Source organism: Pipra filicauda, unplaced genomic scaffold, assembly GCF_003945595.2.
Source record: "Pipra filicauda isolate LSUMZ 115617 unplaced genomic scaffold, ASM394559v2 scaffold362_size804934_pilon, whole genome shotgun sequence".
NCBI lineage: Eukaryota > Metazoa > Chordata > Aves > Passeriformes > Pipridae > Pipra > Pipra filicauda.
Window position 1 is genome coordinate 416,200 of NW_024104490.1, and position 20,225 is coordinate 436,424.

The 20,225-nt window shown below is 35.1% G+C and overlaps 1 protein-coding gene across 5 annotated transcripts in view; it reads left to right on the top strand.

Annotated features, from left to right (window-relative positions):
- CNTLN (centlein) overlaps positions 1-20,225 on the top strand; it is a 205,671-nt gene that overhangs the window by 3,415 nt on the left and 182,031 nt on the right. For 2 of the 5 annotated variants that reach the window (XM_039384601.1, XM_039384600.1), the window contains exons 3-8: positions 4,922-4,997; positions 5,691-5,850; positions 7,436-7,498; positions 12,627-12,733; positions 14,028-14,116; positions 17,275-17,582. Coding sequence is in view for 3 of the 5 variants with exons in the window: in XM_039384602.1 (XP_039240536.1) it covers positions 12,629-12,733; positions 14,028-14,116 (194 nt within the window). In the remaining 2 variants the exon portion in view is untranslated. Of the gene's footprint in view, positions 1-4,921; positions 4,998-5,690; positions 5,851-7,435; positions 7,499-12,597; positions 12,734-14,027; positions 14,117-17,274; positions 17,583-20,225 lie in introns of those variants that run through there. The other 3 variants (XM_039384602.1, XM_039384598.1, XM_039384599.1) reach the window with 3 other exon arrangements.

Here is a 20,225-nt window from a genome sequence, read left to right on the forward strand (position 1 = left end):
CTTTCATTCTTTTCTAAAGCTGAGATTCTACTGGTAAGTCTTGACTTCTGCAGCTTAGGTTTGGAGTATTTGATATTTTCTTTAGTATTTCTCAAAACTTTGTGGGAGCTTGAATCATAAGAAGCAAGATCTTGGAGTAGGACATGTTAAAATCACAACAATTTTGTTGCAGTCAGTCTGTGAAAACTCGTGTTGACTTGTAATTCTGTGATAGAATTTGCAAAAATGAGAAAGCCAAGTTCCCAAATTGTCTACTGAGGAGCCTTGTATAAAGCTGAAACGATCTGTCTCTATAGTATGCTGTTTTGGGAAAGTTATGGTTGTGTCTGCAATAAAGCACTGTATAATTATTTTGATAATAATTTTTAATTTAAATACTCCTCCTTATTTTACTTGAGAAATTAGGTAATTGTTCTGGAAAACAACTGAAAACATGAAATTGTTTTTTATTTTTAAATTTCTTGTTTCCATTGGGACCTTGTTACATTTCTGTGAAGGGCTTGATGTTGTTGGGGGGCAGTGAAAAGGCAAAGATGATAGTAAGATATGACACATCTTGTCTCTAGTGTTTGTGTTAACTACTGCATTTCATTTCAGGGTTTTATGCTGCTACCTACGACCATAAAATTTCAAGATCCTCCCATGGAAGATCTTTGATACCTGTGTTCTTATTACTCCCAGTAGATTTTGTTTCTGTTTGGTGTTTAAAAGATCTGTCTTATGTTTTAACCCCATATTATTTTCTGTTGTGCTGTTTTCGCAAAGCATAGTGGCTCCTGGTGAAGGAAATTAGAGTGGTTTGGTTGGTTGTGTGTGGGGTTTTTTGTTTGGTTGGTTGGGGTTTTTTGTTTTGTTTTTTTTGGGTTTTTGATAAGGGAAATGATACGTGAGTGGCGTTTCTGAGCCAACAGAAACAGTACATTTTGAGTTTTCATGTACTTTAAGCTCGTATATTTCTTTAAATCACCTATTTCCTCTAGATTGATTCACAGCATATTCCCTAGTTGGTTTCCGGCAGTCTTTTTTTTTTCTTTCTTTTTTTTTTTGAAAGATACTTCATTTGGTATCAAAATGGTATTTGGTGTAAAATTTTGTTCATTCCTCAAGCAGAAGATTCGTATTTGGTGTCCTAGCTCTCATTCTCTTGCTAAGCTACAGACTCTTTCATGCGCCACTATTCTGTAATTAAAAAGATAGGTTCTTTCAAGTATTCTGTGATGGGAAACATCATCAAATCCTTGCTTTGGACAAGACAGTGTGATTCAAGACTGGGTTTTCCACAACCAGCAGTATTACTGGTAATACAGAAAGCTGGAAGAAGCAAATACGTATCTTCCGGTTTTACTTATGCTATTGGTGTTGTTCACAAGACGGCTTTGGTTTGTTTAGCTTTATTTCATATTTTTCAGCCTAGGATCTCTTTATTTGTTGAAAATGCTGTTTTGAGTTCAAACAAGTGTCCTAACAATTTTTCCATTATCAGTTTAAAAAAAACCCACACTATCAGCCTTCATTTTATTCATTGCAGTTTTGCTCTCAAAGGTAAGGTGACATCTCTTACTGCTGAAAGGATGCTGTGTTTTCCTACTTGAGGACTTCCTTTCTAAAATTGTGGTTCTGCAAAAACTGAAGTGCTTATAATGCCTACTCCTTTTCTGTGTTAGAAATTTAGTACACCATTGCATGGTACTCTGCACAGTTTATACTCATGGCCCAAAAGGTACAGTCTGTCAACCGCCAGTGGTCTGCAGACCATATAGTTTAGTCGGAGAAACCATTCTGCCCTATATGGTTTTCATTTTACAAATGCAGTTTATACATTAAAAAATAGATAGTTCTCCATTAGTAAAAAAGTTTGGAACTGATCAGTAATATGTCTGTGACTATTCTGCTGCTGCAGATTCACTGGCAAAATTTTCACACTTTCTGTCAGAAAGTGGTAAATGCAAATGGAGAATAAAGAGATCTTCCCATGGTTACTGCCGTTTTTGTTTCTCTGTATTAACAGCGGTTGGAAAGAAATCTTCACGAATGGACTTTGTGTATCTGTGGGCATTTTTGGGTAGACAAGAATCAAAAAAGGGGACTAACAGCCCTTTGTGGGAAGTGGAGTGACAGGGACTTAGTTGCTTCTGGCCTTGTTTTATGCTTTACGTTTCCTGCTTGTTGTGAAAAACTGTGCATTAGACCCATTCTGGTCTTCATGTCCTATTTCATAGTGTATTCGCAGAAAAAACCCAGTACTTTGTGGGCAGTGGAACTCTCATTTTGATCACTTTGTGGTTCAGGGAGGGCTGTAAAACACTCTCATTGCGATCACTAGCATTGATAACAGATCGGATTGCTATAACCCATTTTTCTCATGGAAAATATTTCATTAGCTGAAAAAGTAGATGCATTCATTCATTCTGGACCAATTTAAGATCCAGGACACTCACTGAAAATCTAGTTATAAATGATACCATTGAATAAGTAGTTTTAACACCCCCCCTTTATTTACAAGTAAACATGAAAAATGTATTAACTAACACCAAGACATTGCATTGCTTCATAATAGATGAATAGCTATTGGAGATGCATGTCAATTGTACATAATAGAAATGGTTTTAAATCAATAGTTGAGAATTGAAAGTAACAGTAAATTAAAAAAAACAAAACCATAGTTCTTCCCTGGTGATGTGTTTGTGTTTTTCTGTTGACTTTGCTGTTATTCTTCTACCTTTGTGACCAACATTGAAATTTTTGTGAACTACCAGTATGAGAATTTGAGCATGTCAGTGTTTCTTCTGAATGAATTGTTGATATCCATACTGTTCTTTCAGAATGGGGCAAAGTGTTTAATGCTTCCATTCATTAAATGCAAATTTCTTTTATTAGTGATTAAGCGAAGACCACATATTTATTGATGCCAAGGGATGCCAGGTGTTTAGTGCTTTCGGTGGTTTTTTTTGTTATTTTATACTCTTATATTTTGCCATAAGGAGTGTGAATCACATGAGTCTAATTAGTACAGGTGTTGTTAATAAAGGTCTTACTCTTTATGTATTATAGACAGAAGTAGTGTTGTTGAATAGCTAAGTTTATTTCCTTTTACTTTTGACAAATTTCAGTTCACTAGAATGAAATTTTACATACCTGGTCTTCCTTTTCAAAAGTACTGGTTTAGAATATTTGAGTAAAACTGAAGATGAACTAAGAGCGAGATTTAAACAAAAAAAAAGTATACTTCTGCATTCTATAAAGTAGTTACCTATTCACAGTATGTCTGTGTGTGAATATTTCAAAATACCCTAGCATGTGAGTGGGAATTTAAGATTTTATATAGAGATCAGAATCATAGAACAACTTGGGTTGGATAGACCTTGAAAGATTATCTAGTCCAGCCCTTCCAACAGGGATGGCTTTCAGTACATCATGTTGCTTAAAACCCTGTCCAGCTTGTCTTTGAACACTTCCAGTCTTGGGGGGTCTGCAAGCGTCTTCCACTGCCACATCATCTTGTTGTCCACACATTCTTTATGTCCAATCTAAATCTACATTTAATCTAAATTTAAATATTTTTAAATTAAAAAGCATTCAGTTTAAAACTGTTGCCCCTTCTCCTGTCACTTCAGCCATTTGTAAAAAGTCTGTCTTTCTTACAAATGCCCTTCAGGTATTGAAAGGCTGCAATCAGGTCTCTTGTAAGCATTTTCCAGGCTGCACAAACCTCTCTCTCTCATCCTGTTTTCACAGAGAGGCATTCCAGGCCTCTGATCAGTTCTGTGGCCCTGCTATGGACCTGTCCTGATATGGCCATGTCTTTCTGGTGCTGGGGTCCACAGAGCTGGACACAGTACTCCTGGTGGAGGTCTCACAATAGCAGACTAGAGAGTGAGAATTGTCTCCCTTGACCTACTTGGCTTTTGATGCAACCCAGGATACAACTGACTTTCTGGTCTACAAGTGCACGTTGCTGGCTCAGGTTCAGGTTTTTTTTTCCACCAGTACCCCCAAATCCTTTTCCACAGGACTCCTCTCAATCGTCTGTATTATAGATATTGGGATTTGCCCAACCCAGGTACAAGACCATGCACTTGACTGTATTTGAACTTTGAGATTTGCATGGGTCTGCTCTTCAAGCCTGTCAGTGTCCCTCCCTCAGGATGGCACCTCTTCCTACTAGTACAGAAACTGTGCCGTTCAGCTTGGTACTGTTTATATCATGAAGACATAGTTATGAAGATATTAAACACTGTTGGTCTCAGTATGGACCTTGGAGGGACACCACCACTCATGATTGGTTTTCATTTCGACATTGACCTATTAACTGTAACTCTCTGGACAGGATTATCCATCCCATTCCTTATCCATCTAATAGTCCATCCATCAAACCCATAGCTGTCCAATGAAATGGCAAGAATGTTGTGGGGGACTGTATCAAAGGCTTTAGAAAGTCTAGGTGGGTGACATCCACAGCTCTTCATTTATCCAGTGATGCAGTCACCCTGTTTTATAGGACCATTAGATTAGTCAGGCACAGTTTGCCCTTGCTGAAGTCTTGTCTGTATCTAATCACCTCCATGTCATCCATATGCCTTGTCATAGCCTCAAGGAGGCTATGACAAGTAAAATCTGTTCCATGATTTTACTGGGCACCATGGTAATGCTGACAGGTTGTTGGTTCCCAGGATCCTTCTTTTTACCCTTTTTAAAAAAAGGCATGAAATTACCTTTCCTCCAGTCATTGGGGAGTTCATCTGACTGCCATGAGATAGGCATGAGTGAAAAGCTACCTGCTATGGGAATGACAAAACATTGCTATTTGTCAGTAAAGGAAGCTATATTTTACATGCAGAGGTGTAGGCTCCTGCTTGTAATTTTTACAACTGCACTGAGGAAGCCTATAGAACACACTTTGATGTCTGTGTTTACCATGTAGTTACAGATTCAGTGTCAAGAAGAATGACTGTAGCTGGTTTGGTTTTCCCATCGAACTGCTTTGGTTCAGGAAGGAGGTATGCTGTTCTTAAGGAATGACTTCAGATAATCTTGCCCTTTGTTGTTATTAAGAGCGCACTGTTTCAAGTATTTCAGGTACTGTCTAGCTCATGACTTAAAAAAATATGCAAATATTCTCTGATTTCTCCCCAGTTTTACAGGATTTGTACAATACTACAGTGTCATTTCAGGCAGAGTTGACATAGTGGACCCAAATTCCTCTTGGTTAGTTGTGGTAATTCGGAGTGAATATACCCAAATATATGCATATGGTTATATTGTCTGTAAAATAAAACTATTTGTGCATTCCTGTATTCTTGAGTGCATTGAAAACCACAAATGCATTATGATTATATTAATCCAGAGCATTATATTTAAACAAAAGCCAGCTCTGAGAGCTGTGGTGAAGCTTTTAGGTTAGCCTGTGTTCTCAAATAATCAGTTGAATTGTTAAAATAACTGTCAGAATTGTAGTGCTTCCAGTAAGCACTTATGTGACTTAGAAAATTCATGTCCTATTCAATACTGTGCATCTTCCATCTAAATTACTTCAACGACTATGGTTAGTTTTAATTAAAGTAGTTTAGAGACAGCTTGAAGTGAAAGCTCGCAAATGAGTTATCCTATCCTCTTGATCTATAAAGGTATTAAAAGAAAGCTTTTACAATCTCATATCCTCTCCTCTTTGAAAAAAATTCTTACATTCACAGAGAGATGTGTCTCCAATGTTGAGTACTCAGGAAAAAGCAACTGTTGGTGGAAGGCTGTAGCAGTGAATGAAGGGATGCATGTGTGCTCACCGAAGAACAAAGTAATGAAGTTTTTGCTATTCAGTGAGGGTGACGTGTTTGATAGGTCCATGTCTATCTGGTAAGTTCTCTCTACCATTTAATGCATGTTTATTTTGGTTCCTTCCTCCTGTGATGGTACTGATCTGACTTCTCTGATGGTAATTCATGACCAGAGAACACCTTGTATTTCTTGTCCACTCGTGCCACAACGAATCATTTATGTTAATTAAGAATGTGTAATAAAATTGTTCAGTTAAGTGCATTGCTGTCTTTTTGTCAAACTGATGGACTAGTCTGAGAGTACATTGATGAGATCACTTAGTACAAGTTGTGTGGTATTTTTGCTTAGACCACTATTATTGCATCAGTGTTGTGATGTGACAACACTGTATTATTTTTATGGTGCCTGTTTGCATTCAACAGAGTTATGGATAAGGATGCAATAATCTCTACGAGGGGTGTGTATATACACACAATTTTTTATATTCTACATATATGTGTGAGTAAAGCAGTATACCGTGTTTTCCCATTTTTGATTCCAGCGTATATTTGTTGCCAGGACTACTAACAGAGACAAGATAATGGGAAATTCTTTGAATAAAAAATTATGCCTGGAAGTTAAATTAAACTTCTTTTTCTGTGATAATAAATTTACGTATTAGTTTTATATCACTTATAATGCTAAGGAATTGGACAGAAAGGGGGCAAAATGCTCTTTTTTGCTCATGGCATCTGTTCAAAAAAGCTATCAATCTAGATGGGTTGCTTACAGCCCTCTTACAATTCTCTACCTGGTAGTAAGGTATTATAGTACATACTGTGTGAACTTGAAAATAATGTAGTATTATCTTAAGAACCTGGTGCATCTAAGTTTTCTTGTCAATTACAGATCAGTCTTCTAGTGACTCTTTAGGTTATTGAAAAGCATAGCACCTCAAAGATAGGTTCTGTAAAGAGTAAGAGCATTCTTTGCTGTAACCACTCAACAGGACTGGATGGGTTGTAGAGAGAATATTTAGAATGTAATATGTCACTGGAAATCACAAAGAAACTCTAGCACAGCCGGGTCAAGAGAATCTGAACTGACAGCATATAGCAGTGTAAGTTTAAACATCCTGTGAGACATCAAGAAAGAATCAAGTCTGTCACTTGCATGTGAAGCATATATGTCAGCTTGATTAAAGGCTTGAGCTGTTTAGTCAGAAGTGTACTAGATGTTAGGGAAGTCTGAAACAATCCATAGTAATGCTTTTGTTGTAGATGTTTCAGTTGTTTTACCACCCAGCTTATATATTTTGTGGGGTTCCTCCCCCTCCCCCTCTATGCCATGTAGTGTTTTGCATTTCCATATGAATTCTTCCAGCCTGACAATCATGTGTTTTTAAATATTCACTTCATAATACGGAAAATTGTCAGTATGTAATTATTATAGAATTATTACTGGAAATTAACAATAAACCAATAGCTCCCTCTGTCCTCCCAACTCTTTTATTTCCTCTTTTGGGGATATCTGCTGATAAAAGAACTAAACTGAGAGTTTGTGTCCTGTACTTTTGTAGCAATGATTGGCAGGATGGGGGTGGGGAAGGGGTTGTTTGGATTGGGTTTGAAGACCTTGGAGTTTGGGTATTGTTTTTTTCTTCTCTGTTGGTATTCTCTTCCAGATTTCAGAAGATGGTATCTTCCTAATTAGTGAATAATAATTTTTAATGCTGCAAAGATTTAAGGTATGATATGAAGACTGAGAGTAGTTAGCATGCTTTGAAATAAATACAGTGAAACATGGAAAAGAGTACTGATTTAAAATTGTAGATAACTGAGATAGTTGTTGTATGAATTTACACTGAAGAAGGAGGTTTTTCAGTTTATCTTTGTTCTCAACACAGTGAGCAATAGACATGTAAACAAAAACTAAACATACTTGTAAATTTAATACCCAAACTGTCATGAATATACAGTTCCGGGGGGGGGGTGGGTGGGGAAGAAAGATGCTGCTTATGCTTTTGACACTTCTTTTACTGCTGATTTAAAAGTTTTCCTAGAGTAATTCAGTATAATTTCTTTTAAAAAAATGCCAGCTAATTCTCCTTGATAAAGGAGTATAAAAACACTCAAAATATTCTACGTTTAGGTCACTTTTAAGTTTTCATTAGACAAATAAATGCAATATTGATACAATTTTCCACTTCTGATATAAAATATCCAGAGCAGTATTTATGCTTAGATTTCCCTTCCAAAAGGAAAATAAAATGTTTTAATTTAAATAAGGGTATTTGTCTTTCACTGCTTATAAGTCAGAGGGATTCTTTGTTTTGTGGTTTATACTAATGTTTTATAAATTCACAGCTTCATTTGAAGGCAAATATTCTTGCTGTAGTAGCTAGTCATGCCATAAAAAGGTTGTTAATGGCTCATCTTCTATTTGTCCCTGCTTTTGAGCAAGGGATATGCAGTGTGCTGGGGTTTTTTTTTCTTTCAGAACTTTTTAGTTCTGGCATGCAAACTTGATTGCAGGTTATCTTTATCTGACATTAGATGTGTTGTGAGCAATGTTAGTTTTAATGAGTAATTTTTGCCAAATTTCAAATGACATCTGTATTCTGCCTTGTGTATATAAGATCTCAGCTGTTCAAGGTACACTCCTGCTGACCTCTTGAGCTCTTAACTTACACTTGAGTAGGCTGAATATTCCTTGGGTAAGCTGAAGATTGATACATTCCAGACCTTGACAGCTGCAGGCTTTTTCTGTGCCAGCTTCAGACAGTCTAAACAGCCGTTTTTCGAAAGAAATTGTTTGGCTCCCAAAACCATTCAGGGAACAGCTTTACCAAGTCCATTAATTCTGCCAAGAGCTTAAAAAGACTGTTTAAACTTCTTTTCATCTTAAAACTGTACTAATTTCTAGCTAATACTAATTCTATTATAGAAAATGCTTAATTATATTACTTACATTTAAATGAAACAGTTTTAGCTATTAAAATATTTAGCATGTTAAATATAAGAAAGTAACATATTATGGTCATTTAACATTCCTTGACTATTTTTTAATAATACTTTATTGTCATAATAAAAAATTGGTACATTTCTGTGTAAACTTTCTTTTTGTGAAGTAAAGGTCACATATTTTAACTGCAGCTGAAGTTGGTGTTTTGGTTGGTTGGTTGGTTTGGTTTGATTTTGGTTTTTTTTTTGTGTTGGGGGCTTTGTTTGTTACTGGTAACATATAGTTGAAGATGAATTTGTGTCCTTATTCTTTTACCTGAAGTCCACTTAGGTAGTGGACTATGCTGCTTAGTTTTGTGTACCTTTACAAAAATTCAAGTACCTATCAAGTACATAGCTTTTCATGATTTAAATTAGAATATCTGGTGATGTAATTACAATATTGCTTTATAGTTCTGTGTGTGCTTGTTCACAGATTGCTGTAGTAACTTTTAATGCCAGTTCCTGTCATCATGAAAAATAAACAACATGTATTGAAATAGCATTGGTTTGCAGTTTTGGAAATTCCAGTGACTTTTAACTTATTTCTGTAGGATTGTAAAGGCTTTTGTTTGTGTTTTGTGGTGGTTGTTGTTATTTCTTTTATACTTAGCCTGTTCTGTGTAGCTGTTCCTTTGAAGTTGGTTTGGTGCACATTCAATATTCCTTACTGCAAGAAAGATTTTTTTTTTTAATTTTCCAGTTAGTATGAGTTTTTTAATCTTGTTTCGTCACTGTTCTTTTAGCATAGACAGAAAAGTTGTGGAACTCAGGAGTGTCAATTTCACTGAATGAGCACAATTTGGAGCTGATTTTACTCTTCCTTGGACAACTTTTAACATAGTCTGCTTGTGCAATATTTATAGCTGATTAGAGGTTAAACCAAACTGCTTATTCAGTTAAAAAAGATTGTACCTAAGTGTTTGTCTTCTCATTAGGAATGCTCATTGAAACTTTGTATTTTATATTTCTCTTATCAAAAGGTCAGTTTCTGGGAGGTTTGGCAAGGTTTAGGTAGAAAGGTGGTTGCCAGAGAGTCAATACATGCTGGATACTTAGCAAAAATTATGGAAGAGATGTGAACGTTTCCCTCTTCCTGTATTGTACATATATACATATTGTTCATTTAGAAAATTCAGTGTGTATTAATGTAGTTTTTCCTTTTTGTTGGGTTTTTTTTGTGATAGAGGAATGCCACGCTTAGAAGTAAGTGTAGAAGTAAGTGTCTGAAAGTTGTGTGCTGTTCAGTGTTCTTGTGATGCCTCAAGCTATTTCCTAGCTGGGAATTGAACTGTATAGGAGCCTGCAGGGTAGGACAACAAACAGACACTGCTGCTTGTATGGAATCTCATGGTATTTGATAGTGCTTCTTGCAGTCATAGAGAAGCCGAGTGTCTCAGCTCTTCTAATATATAAAAATATAAACAGAAAACCCAGCAGCTGTTCCCACAGTCTTGTATACAGGACAGTAAAAGGGAAAGCTAAGGAAGCATGATTATAAGCAAATCCAACTTGTTAAAGAGGCAAACAAAACTGAACTGAACAAAGCTCATGAGCTCGTAAATCGGCATCAGAAACTTTGACTGTTTGCTTGCCTCAAGATTTTTGAGTGTTTGCAGGTGGAATACTATTAAGACTTTTTTATGTTCGTTCTTCTCTCTGCTGTAATGATTTCATGGCCCTTAGACTAATTTGTTAGTGATTTTAAGTAGTTTAGTATAAAATACATAGTGAATTCTGTATTTAAGATATAAATAATGCTCAAACACTTTGCACTTCAGTTCTGCTCTCCATATCACTGATCAGCTGAGCAATTTGAATTAAAATTATTTTAAAATTAGAGTGGTTTATTCCTGTTGTCATTGTTCAAACATTTCTTTATCCTGGAAGTGGTGTCATTTAGAGTATAAGAATTACTGATTTAATGTCATTCTAAATAATTAAAAAGAAGTCACATTTCCATTGCAGTTATTTAGTGAGGTTTAGTTTGGCCACTGTGGCTTGGGTTTTGTTTCATTTTTTTTTCTCCCCCTGGCTTTTTTTAGATGTTAAAATTACTCAGAATTCGGGTTCTGTATAGATCCTAATGCTTTTTGGAAGCCTTTTGCAGCAGTTTTTCCAAATCTGAAAAACATTTTTATTTTTCATTCTGTTTCTACTTGAAAAGAAGTAGTAGGTCATGCATGGTTCAGAGTGTACAGGCATTGTGACTCTTCAGGTGGCATGGCAAGGCATTTTCAGGAGTTGCTGTCTTTTTTGAGGACACATGAAACAAGTGCACACTTTTTACTGTCTCTCAGACTAGATCCATAAAAATTTAGAACACTTAAGCGCATAGGGTGATAGCATGCAATGAGAGGTTTTACTTTAAAAAAAAAAAAGGTGGATAATTGTCTTTTCATCTGAGCTGAGTAACCCAATTAATATGATGCTTACTGTTGGTCTTAATTCTGAGCTGAAAGTTAACCTGTATTTAGCATTTACACTGAACAATGACTTGGATACTGATGCAAAGTCATTTGAGTTCTTATTTATATGACTTATTGTTTAGTTCTGGTATTACCTTTCTTCAGAAAGTGAATGGGATCATGCACCATAATGCACCATAATCCAGTTAGGATTGCTTGTACACAGCAGGGTCACTTACGGTTTTGAAAAGAGGCCTTACGCTGCTAACCCGATTTGGTTAAGGGAGAGATTTCATTCCTTTCAAGTGTTATAAGAACAGCACAAAGTTTTTTGTTAATTGTTTGGTTTTGTTTAGAAATTCAAGAAATGCAGTCTTCATGTTCAACATATTAAAAGCTGTGCACAACTCGCCAAGGCAGTTGGATGAAATTTCTCTGCTTTTATGAAATAGGAACTCTTTCTGTTGTAGTCCATTCTGCATAAGCTGATAATAGTCTTGAATTCTAAGATCTTTGTGCCCATAGCCTTTGTTTTATTTGTTTTCTAATACATTCAGAAAGGTAGTTGGACTTGTTAACGGTGTTCTTTCTTGCAGTAGGTGGTTGACTTTTTCTGAGTTTGCAGCAATACCTTAATAATGCATCAAATCTCCATAAAGATTCATTTCTTGCTTGGTTGAAATAGTTGATGACATCTAAAGATTTAAATAAATGTTAACTAGAAATTACAGTTGTTGAAAGAGGAGGATATTTTTTAAACCAACAGTCATGAATCCCCTCACTTCTCACTTGCTCAGCATTTTTTCTTATGTTTTTTAGTACGTTTAGCACTACCTAATTTCTCTGCAATTTTAAAAATTAAAATATGTGCATTTCTAAATTTGAAGGAAAAACATATCAGAACTTTTAAAAAAATCTTTGAAGCTTTCCTCTTAAATCACAGAAAAATAGGTGCAACTATCTCTTCTATTTCTATAATAATTTTTAAGGTTTGCTAAATCCAGAATTCAGTGTGTTTGACTGTTGCGGTGTTACTCTTGATGAAATAATTTGGGCTCAGCAAAATGATAAATCTGCATAAAATCTGCTAGCTTTAGAGAGGTCTTTTGATTTTATGTTGAAGATAGCTGTTTTCTTGTTCTGAAGAAAGAGAACTATTATGATGGAGTGATTTGTTATGCACTGGTACTGATACTGCATGTAAAGTTCAAATTTCCTTCCTGGAAGGCGAAAACTGATCAGGAGCAAATGAATGAAAAAAATAGCAAAAATTGAAAAAGCATTTTCTACTACTGAGTTTTACTCTAATCATACAGTGTGTGGTCTTTATTGACTCTCGTGAGGCTTGTCAAACTTGTAGTGCTGTTGAACTGTTCTGCGTCTTGGATGACCATTGCTTTTAGCTGTTTCAAGTCGTGGCCTCACAATACTGTGATTAAAAGTGCAATCTGTTCTTATTCTTAAGAAATGAGAAACAGAAAACCTGTGGAGAAACCAGAGAGTGAAGTTGAAGATAGGAACTCAGGTCTTCTGCTTCATTTTATAAGCAAGATGGAGTTGTGCAGAGATGAGGTACTGTGCTGTTTGTTCAGATGATTTTAATGAAGTTCTGGTTAACTAATGATATCTGTGGTATCTTACTAGATTAAGTTCCAGAAGCTTGGGAGAAGAAGGAAGTAGAGGAATGGATAGCTATAATAGTGTTGGTTTTCCCTTTAGATTGTGTATTACTCTCATGCAAATTCTGTTTTCTTTTTAACATTTAAATTTGGTATTAGAAAAAATTTCTTCACACGCAGGGTTATGAGGCATTGCAACAGGCTGCCCAGGAAGGTGGGGGTCACAATCCCTGAAGGTATTTAAAGCTGTGTAGATGTCCCACTTAGGGATTAGTGGTGGACTTGGCAGTGTTAGGTAAGCAATTAGATGCATTGATCATAAATGTCTTTGCCACTGTAAATGATTCTAAAAAACTAGTAGACATAGCTGCACTCTCATGATTTTTGGCTGTTGAATAGACTTAGCTGCCAATAGATGATTTTGGCTTATTAGTCCCCAGTTTAGGGTTAGGCTATGCTTTCTTATTGTTCTATTTGTTTTCATCTTTTGCTGGTTTTTATTTTTCTCCACTGACATTTTTATATAATGAACATAGGGTTTTATATTGTAAAATAACTAATATTGGTGCTTCCAGTAATAAAATGGTATTGGAATAAAAGTACACCAGTGAAAAGTAACAACTAGTATGTAGTAGAAGATATAAATCTGAGAAAGCTTTTATCTGACATCTAGTTTTCACAAACTTTCTGAAGTCTGTTTTGAAAGAACATTGTTTTCTTGCTCTCACTTGAGTTTTTTTCAGAAGCTTTTATATACTGTAGGTTAACTGAGTGTGTGTTAGAAGACTGATTTAGTGTATAGTTTGAAATAAAATGAAAGAGCTGCATGTGGTAAAACTTAATGTTGAAGCATGTATTCCAGGCTTAATATGTAATACAAATTGTCTGACTGCTAAAAATAACAGTAACAGATATAGCAAAAGACAGCCTTGTTTGAAGATTATCAGTTTCTACTGTCATATGTGACATTGTATGCTCTTTTATTGTTGATTGTAGGTATTTGTGTTCAAAATTCTGTATGGTTAAAATCTTGTTTATTCCATAGAACCATTGGCCATGTTTTTGTCATTCACAGAACAGTGAATCACTTGTAGGGAATTTTCACTAGAATGCTTTCGGTGTTTGTTTAGTTGGTTTTTTTTTTTAGTAATTGTCTTTTTAATATGCTCAGTGTAACTTTTTTGTCTGTTAAAGGCATAGCATACATGTAATGTATTTTTATCTTCTTTTTTTTTCCTATTTCTAAGGCTGATAAAGAATTTGTGTGGTCTCTGTGGAAACTCCTGCAAGTGTCAAGTCCAGATCTTATGCAAGCTGTCGGCTTGGTTGTGGAAAGGTGAGTTTGAAGATTTAACATGATACTAAAATCAACAACCAACCTCTTCTGCTGATACCTTATTCTTTATCTTTCTAAGTGAGAAAGTTTTTAAAAATGTGTTACAAAAGTTCAATTGCTAAATTTTGTCAAAAGTGCAAGTTTCCTTTTTTGGTGCCAGTTGAAGCATACTTCAAGATCTCTTCTCACCGAGATTTCTGTGCTGCAGCTGAATACAATTTTTAAATTACAAATGTACTGCATATTTTATTTTTCTATTGAAAGAACAGGAGGAGGTAAATTACATTTTCCAGTGTCATAACTTGTTGGATAACAGTTATATATATAAATTAGATTTATCTGAATTCTTAATGAAGTGAAAAGCTAAGATATGGTAACAGAAAAGATAATCACAGAAATGCTGACTTGGATGGGACCCATCAGGATCATCGAGTCCAGCTCCTGGCCCTGTGCAGGATATCTTCAAGAGTCACACCATGTGCCTGAGCGTTGTCCAAGCACTTCTTGAACTCTGTCAAGCTTGGTGCTGTGACCATTTCCCTGGGGAGCCTGTTCCAGTGCCAACCACCCTCTGAGTGAAAAACTTAGATGCTGCCTTGATGCACACAAACATGATAATGAGCTGAATTTTTTTGCAATGGTAGGAAATGTTTGTGAAACCCTTTTAATGTAGTGTTCAGCTTATCAGAAGGCTTGCTACAGAAATCTCATGTAATAATAGTCTATTATGTATGAAGGTAAAGATATATTCTGTGTACGTGCTTTGCACTTTGTATAGAGGCTGGTGAATGGTACTCGTACACGAAAGCCTAACAACATACTTTTGTTAAGGTGCTTGTCTAGTTTTTCTATGTCCTCTCCTATTTTAGGTAACAGTAATGCCTTAGAACACTTCTAAGGTGAACTCAAGGTTATACATCTATATCATACCTTTCTCATAATTCTCCAAATTATGAAATTAAGAGAGAAGAATTGCTTCCACAGCATCTTTTTAGGTGTTAACCCCTGATAATCCTGGAATAGGTTTGGATAAAACCCATTCAGTATATAAGAGTTTTACTAATCAAAACTTTGGAGTTGCTTTGATTTCACAGATGGAACAATATTTTTCTCTTTAACCGATGTATCTTCATCTCTTCTTCCTGAGATTGATCTAATTGCTGCTTCAGAAATAGTTTCTAGCCAGGCTTTGCCTGTGAATCTTCTACACAACCAGATTACAGCCCCATATATCCTCTCCTAACTTTTCCAGCTATGTTTCCATAATAATTGCCTAAGTAGCGTCAGTTTCATGACTGTACCTCCTTACACTGTCATCCTTTCAGAAAAGTTTTTGTCTTACTCCCTACCTTATAGCAGTAAACAATTATTTTTTTGTTGTTATGCCAATGTCAATTTGTCTCAGTTCTAATACATTGATAAGCTTTCCAGGGAATCTGCTACCTAGCACTGCTACTGTCCAGAAAATTACAGGACAAGTGATTTTCTGTCTTTGTTAACCTAGGAAAAATATGTGGATTTAAAAGTTTTAAGAGATAGGATTACAAAGTAATAGTTACAAGCACAATGGTTCCTGAAGCATGTCATATGGGAGATCTGTGCTTCTTGCAGCTTCTTGCAGTTTTTGTATATTTTATATGGTTGTATCAGGTGAACTGGAATTTGAAAATTTATGCTCCAATCTGATAAAAACCAGCTGAAGTCTTGGAGGCTTTTTTGTCTTCTCATCTATATTGGAAATAACATTGACCCCATCATAGCCAAGTTGATAATACTTTCCATCTTGTCCTGGCCTATGGGGAGATTTTGAGATAGAAACAGAATGAAATGGATTTAAACCTTTTGTTGTTTCTTCCTGTGACATGGATACCACCAATATTTGCATAACTTCATTTTTCAGTGTGTTCTTTCCACCAAGAATTCCATAACCAAGAAACTTTCATTGCCCACCAAATCTTTGTTAGACACTATCTGAGGTCAGAAGCCAGATACAGAATGGAAACAGACAGTTGAAGAAAGCATAGACATGTGTATCCTAGATCATATATATAAAGAATCAAACAATATCATCCAGTAGATTTCAGTCATTAAATTGATGAAAGAGACAGCTGGGCTTTCTTCATGAGATTACAGTGACAAAAATAAAAAGATACAGGACAAAATGTTTATTTGGAACCTTATAACTTATACCACAGATGTGTGATGAAAAAAACAGATATATTAGGAGGAATCGAGTGGGCAATATTAGCTGTACAGTCAGCTAATTTATGTTTATAGCATTAGACAATTCCTTATAGTATCTTTTTACAAACAAATCAGGGAAATCTAAAAGGCATAATTTGGGGGACTAAGGGGGGAATTAATAGTACCTTGCCATTATTTGTCTGATATTTTGAAATGCTTTCATGGTCCCAAAATAGAAGTTCACCTGCCCTAAAACTGTAAAAACATAGCTTGTACCTTTTTATGGCTGTGCTGCTGATTCCTGTAATACATCAATGATATACTTTTCAGCAGTCTTTGCAGTTCTTGCTGGATAACTGTAACTATATTCCCAATTTAATATTCAGATATAAACAAAAAATTATCTTTACTGTGCAAATGAGAAATGCCTTTGGGATATGTAAAAGCCTCCAGGTATTTTCAAACAAACCATTGTAAATCTACTACTCATGTTAGTATACTTTCCAGCTACTTTAAATACTATTGATCTCAGTATTATGTAGAGAGCACACTATTTCTAGTTCACTACCGTCTTTTTTATGATTTAAAAAATATGCTAGAAAATACCTCTTATTAGGTAAATGCATGTGTGAACTGAAATGGAGTTGGGGTTCAAATGAGAGTATCAAAGGTTTTGAAATATTTTTGCAAACTTCAGAACTTCGGTTTAAGACACTCCTATAGTACATGCGATCTTGACAAGTTAACAGACTAATTTTCCTCTAGGGCTTCTACGTGACTCCTTTCCTTTCTTCGGAAAGGGGATGTAGCAGGATCCATTAATGATCAAACTGTGGCAGTGATACAAGACTTGGTAGATGTACATGGGGATTGTATTATGCTAGGTGATACCCTTACAGATACTTATATTTGGCAAGCTTGCCTTACATAGATGTTTTTCCACAACTAAATTTCGACTCTGCTGTGTCTTACAGGTCTTAACAAACAGAAAGAATGGATTTATCATTTCATAAACAGTGGCAACCTGAATGTTAGTTCTAGTGATTGAGAGTTTTGTTGTTGTTCTTCCTGGGGAGTTACATCTATCTAAAGGTGCGCAAATGGACAAAAATATGGCTGAAAAGCAAGAGATCATAAATAACTAAAGAATTTTTGGCAAGGTACTTGCAGGAGTTTATGCTGTGATTTGCAGCATTCTGTGAATAGCAAATTGTGGAAGAAACATTAAACAGGTTGACATAGATTCTTCACTGACTGACAATATGCAGATGTACTTAAAATGGTAAGTACTTTTTATATAAAAGGATAAGTGAATGTGCTGTGTGAATGAGCAATATAGATTGCCTGTGTTAATTGAAAAATAATTAAAAATCTGTATCTTGCATCTTTTAAAGGGCTGATAAATATCGTGCAGAAGCTTTCTGAAACCACTGTTTTACTCTTCTGCAAATTAACAGGAAACAGAATGACAGTAAGACCAGGAAGTAAACAAGATTCAAGACATTTTTAAAGGCCATTACCATTTTGTTACTCTGAATTTAAAGTAAAACGGACTCCCCAGTTATTATCACTCCATAAAGTGGACAGAATAATAGAGTATAAGAGTACAACCTTTCTGTCTAAGGTCAAATAATTGTGATTTTCTACAGTTAATGAAAGTTTAATATCCTGTTTCATTAAAAATTCTCAGAACATTGAACATAAGTCAACATTCCATGGAGAAGAAGGTATTATGCAGTTTGCATGTGTGCATATCTGCATATCGGAGCACAAAATATTGACATGATAATTGCAGTCAAGCCTGATTGAACAGCGGCCTCTGGGAATTCAGCTGGTGTTGTACCAACTGGATGGCTGCTCAGGACACAGTTTGAAATGCAAGGTGCAAGTTAGCACTTTATTCAGCACAGGCAGGCATCATTTAAAAATCCTTGGGGGAAACCCTGGTGATGTGCAGATGTTAAAGCAGTCTGTTCTGAAGTGCTGATATTTTGAACACTATAAGAGACTTGTGTATTTTAGATGAAAAATGTTTGCAAAATTGTTAGGCAAAAATGTCACCATTTTCTGTACTCCTTTAGTGTAAAAATATGTTTAGTATTTTATGTATGTTGCTTAAAATAAGAGGCTTTAATAAATCATCTAATAATTAAATCAAGTTGGAGATGCAAGAAAAATAACATTTTTGTAATGATGCCTTTCCATTTTGATATGTATCATGGAACATAGAACTGACTCTAAATAATTTACTACGGAAATAATTTCCTTTTATGTATTTTATTTGGATCTTAAATTATTTTTGTAAAGAAAAATAGGTGTGTGCAACTATATTATAGAAAGTAACTGCTTAGAAAAGTGCAAAATGTGTGGTATTCATTTAAATTCCTTTTTGCTCTATGCTGTCTGAATCTTTTAAAAGTATATTTGTAAGTATTAAAATAAAAAAAATGTATGTGTATCAATTGTAATTCATCATGAAGTATAAAGATCTTCTAGGAGGTGAAATTAAACTCTTGATTAAATGCAGGCTTTTTAGCTCTGCATTTTTTTTAGCATTTCTTAATACATGGAAACACAGTAAGGTTTCTTCATGAAATATTAAGGCATAGGTTCTGTTTCTACTAACCACTGACTGTGCAACCGCAGGGATGTGACTGTACACAGTAATTACAGTATTGGTGCCATATTTACTGTAACACTGACAGTCTGTGCTCTACGACTTCACTTTGCACGTGGGCGATTCATTTTCTGTTTAATACAAACATAGATTTTGGAAGTCTGTAAAATAGTTGAAAGTTGGAGGACAGGGAAATAAGGTAATCAAATTAAAGCTGCATCACAAAACTGATATTTTACAGCCTTTCTAGTTCTGCGGTCTTTTATAAGCAATGAAATATCTCTCAAAAGTAACAGTGTTTCTAGAAGCAATTTATTTTAGTTTGAATATACTGTTAAAATATAGCCTTTTCTCTTTTTACCATAGTGCCCAGAGTTCACAGTGTAACCTTAACTTTCTTTGTAAGGCCAAATTTGTAGATGTGTTTTAGTTTTTGAGGTTTTTTTGGTTGATTGGTTTGGTTTTTTTTAATCCCACTGTTTGTAAAACTGAACAGACAAATTCCGTGAAACATGTAAACAGCAAATTAAATTTATTAGTTAAAGTTATTTTCATTTAGTTGATGTATGACATAATTACATATGACTTCAAGTTACTTTTTCTTGACAAATGGTTAGGTACTTGTCTGACTAAGACCTGTAGTAGGATACAAGATGCCTCTACGCCCATACTGCTTTTGCTGAAGATTTTAGGAAGAATATTGTTTTAGAAACTTAAACAAAATTCTGGTTTTTAAAATGTTAGGGGTTTTGATGATTTTGTACCTCATTCTTAGTTAAACATTTTCTCACAGTCTAATATTTCATTTGTGACAAGCTATTAAAATTGTGCAAAATGTCAAAAGTGTTGTCCTGCTGTATAAATGAGTAGAGCATAACACAGGGAAAAAATCACATCAGAGGAAAAGTGTCAAGCTTAAGAATATTTTCTCGATTTCTCAATTTTTGTGGGAAGCTGAATCTCGATAATCTTTGTATCTAAATGCATCTGTGTTAAACATTTAAAATAGGTAGTACTCATGGGAAGACTGATTGGAGCTCAAAACTTGTACAAATTGACAGCTTCTCTTCACTCCATTTTTCATACTAAAGAAGTCTGCAAATATTCTTAGCTCACATCATTATTGCTCATCAGTGATTCTAATTAGCTAAACAGGAGTTTGTCTCAGTCATTGATCATCATCAGCTTCTTGACAGTGCCAGAATTTCTGCCCCCTCCATATTCCAATGGACTTTTAAAAATATATTTTAAATGCTTAACAGCTCAATTAATAAAGTTGTTTGAAGATTTTTTTTCTTAATATTTGTT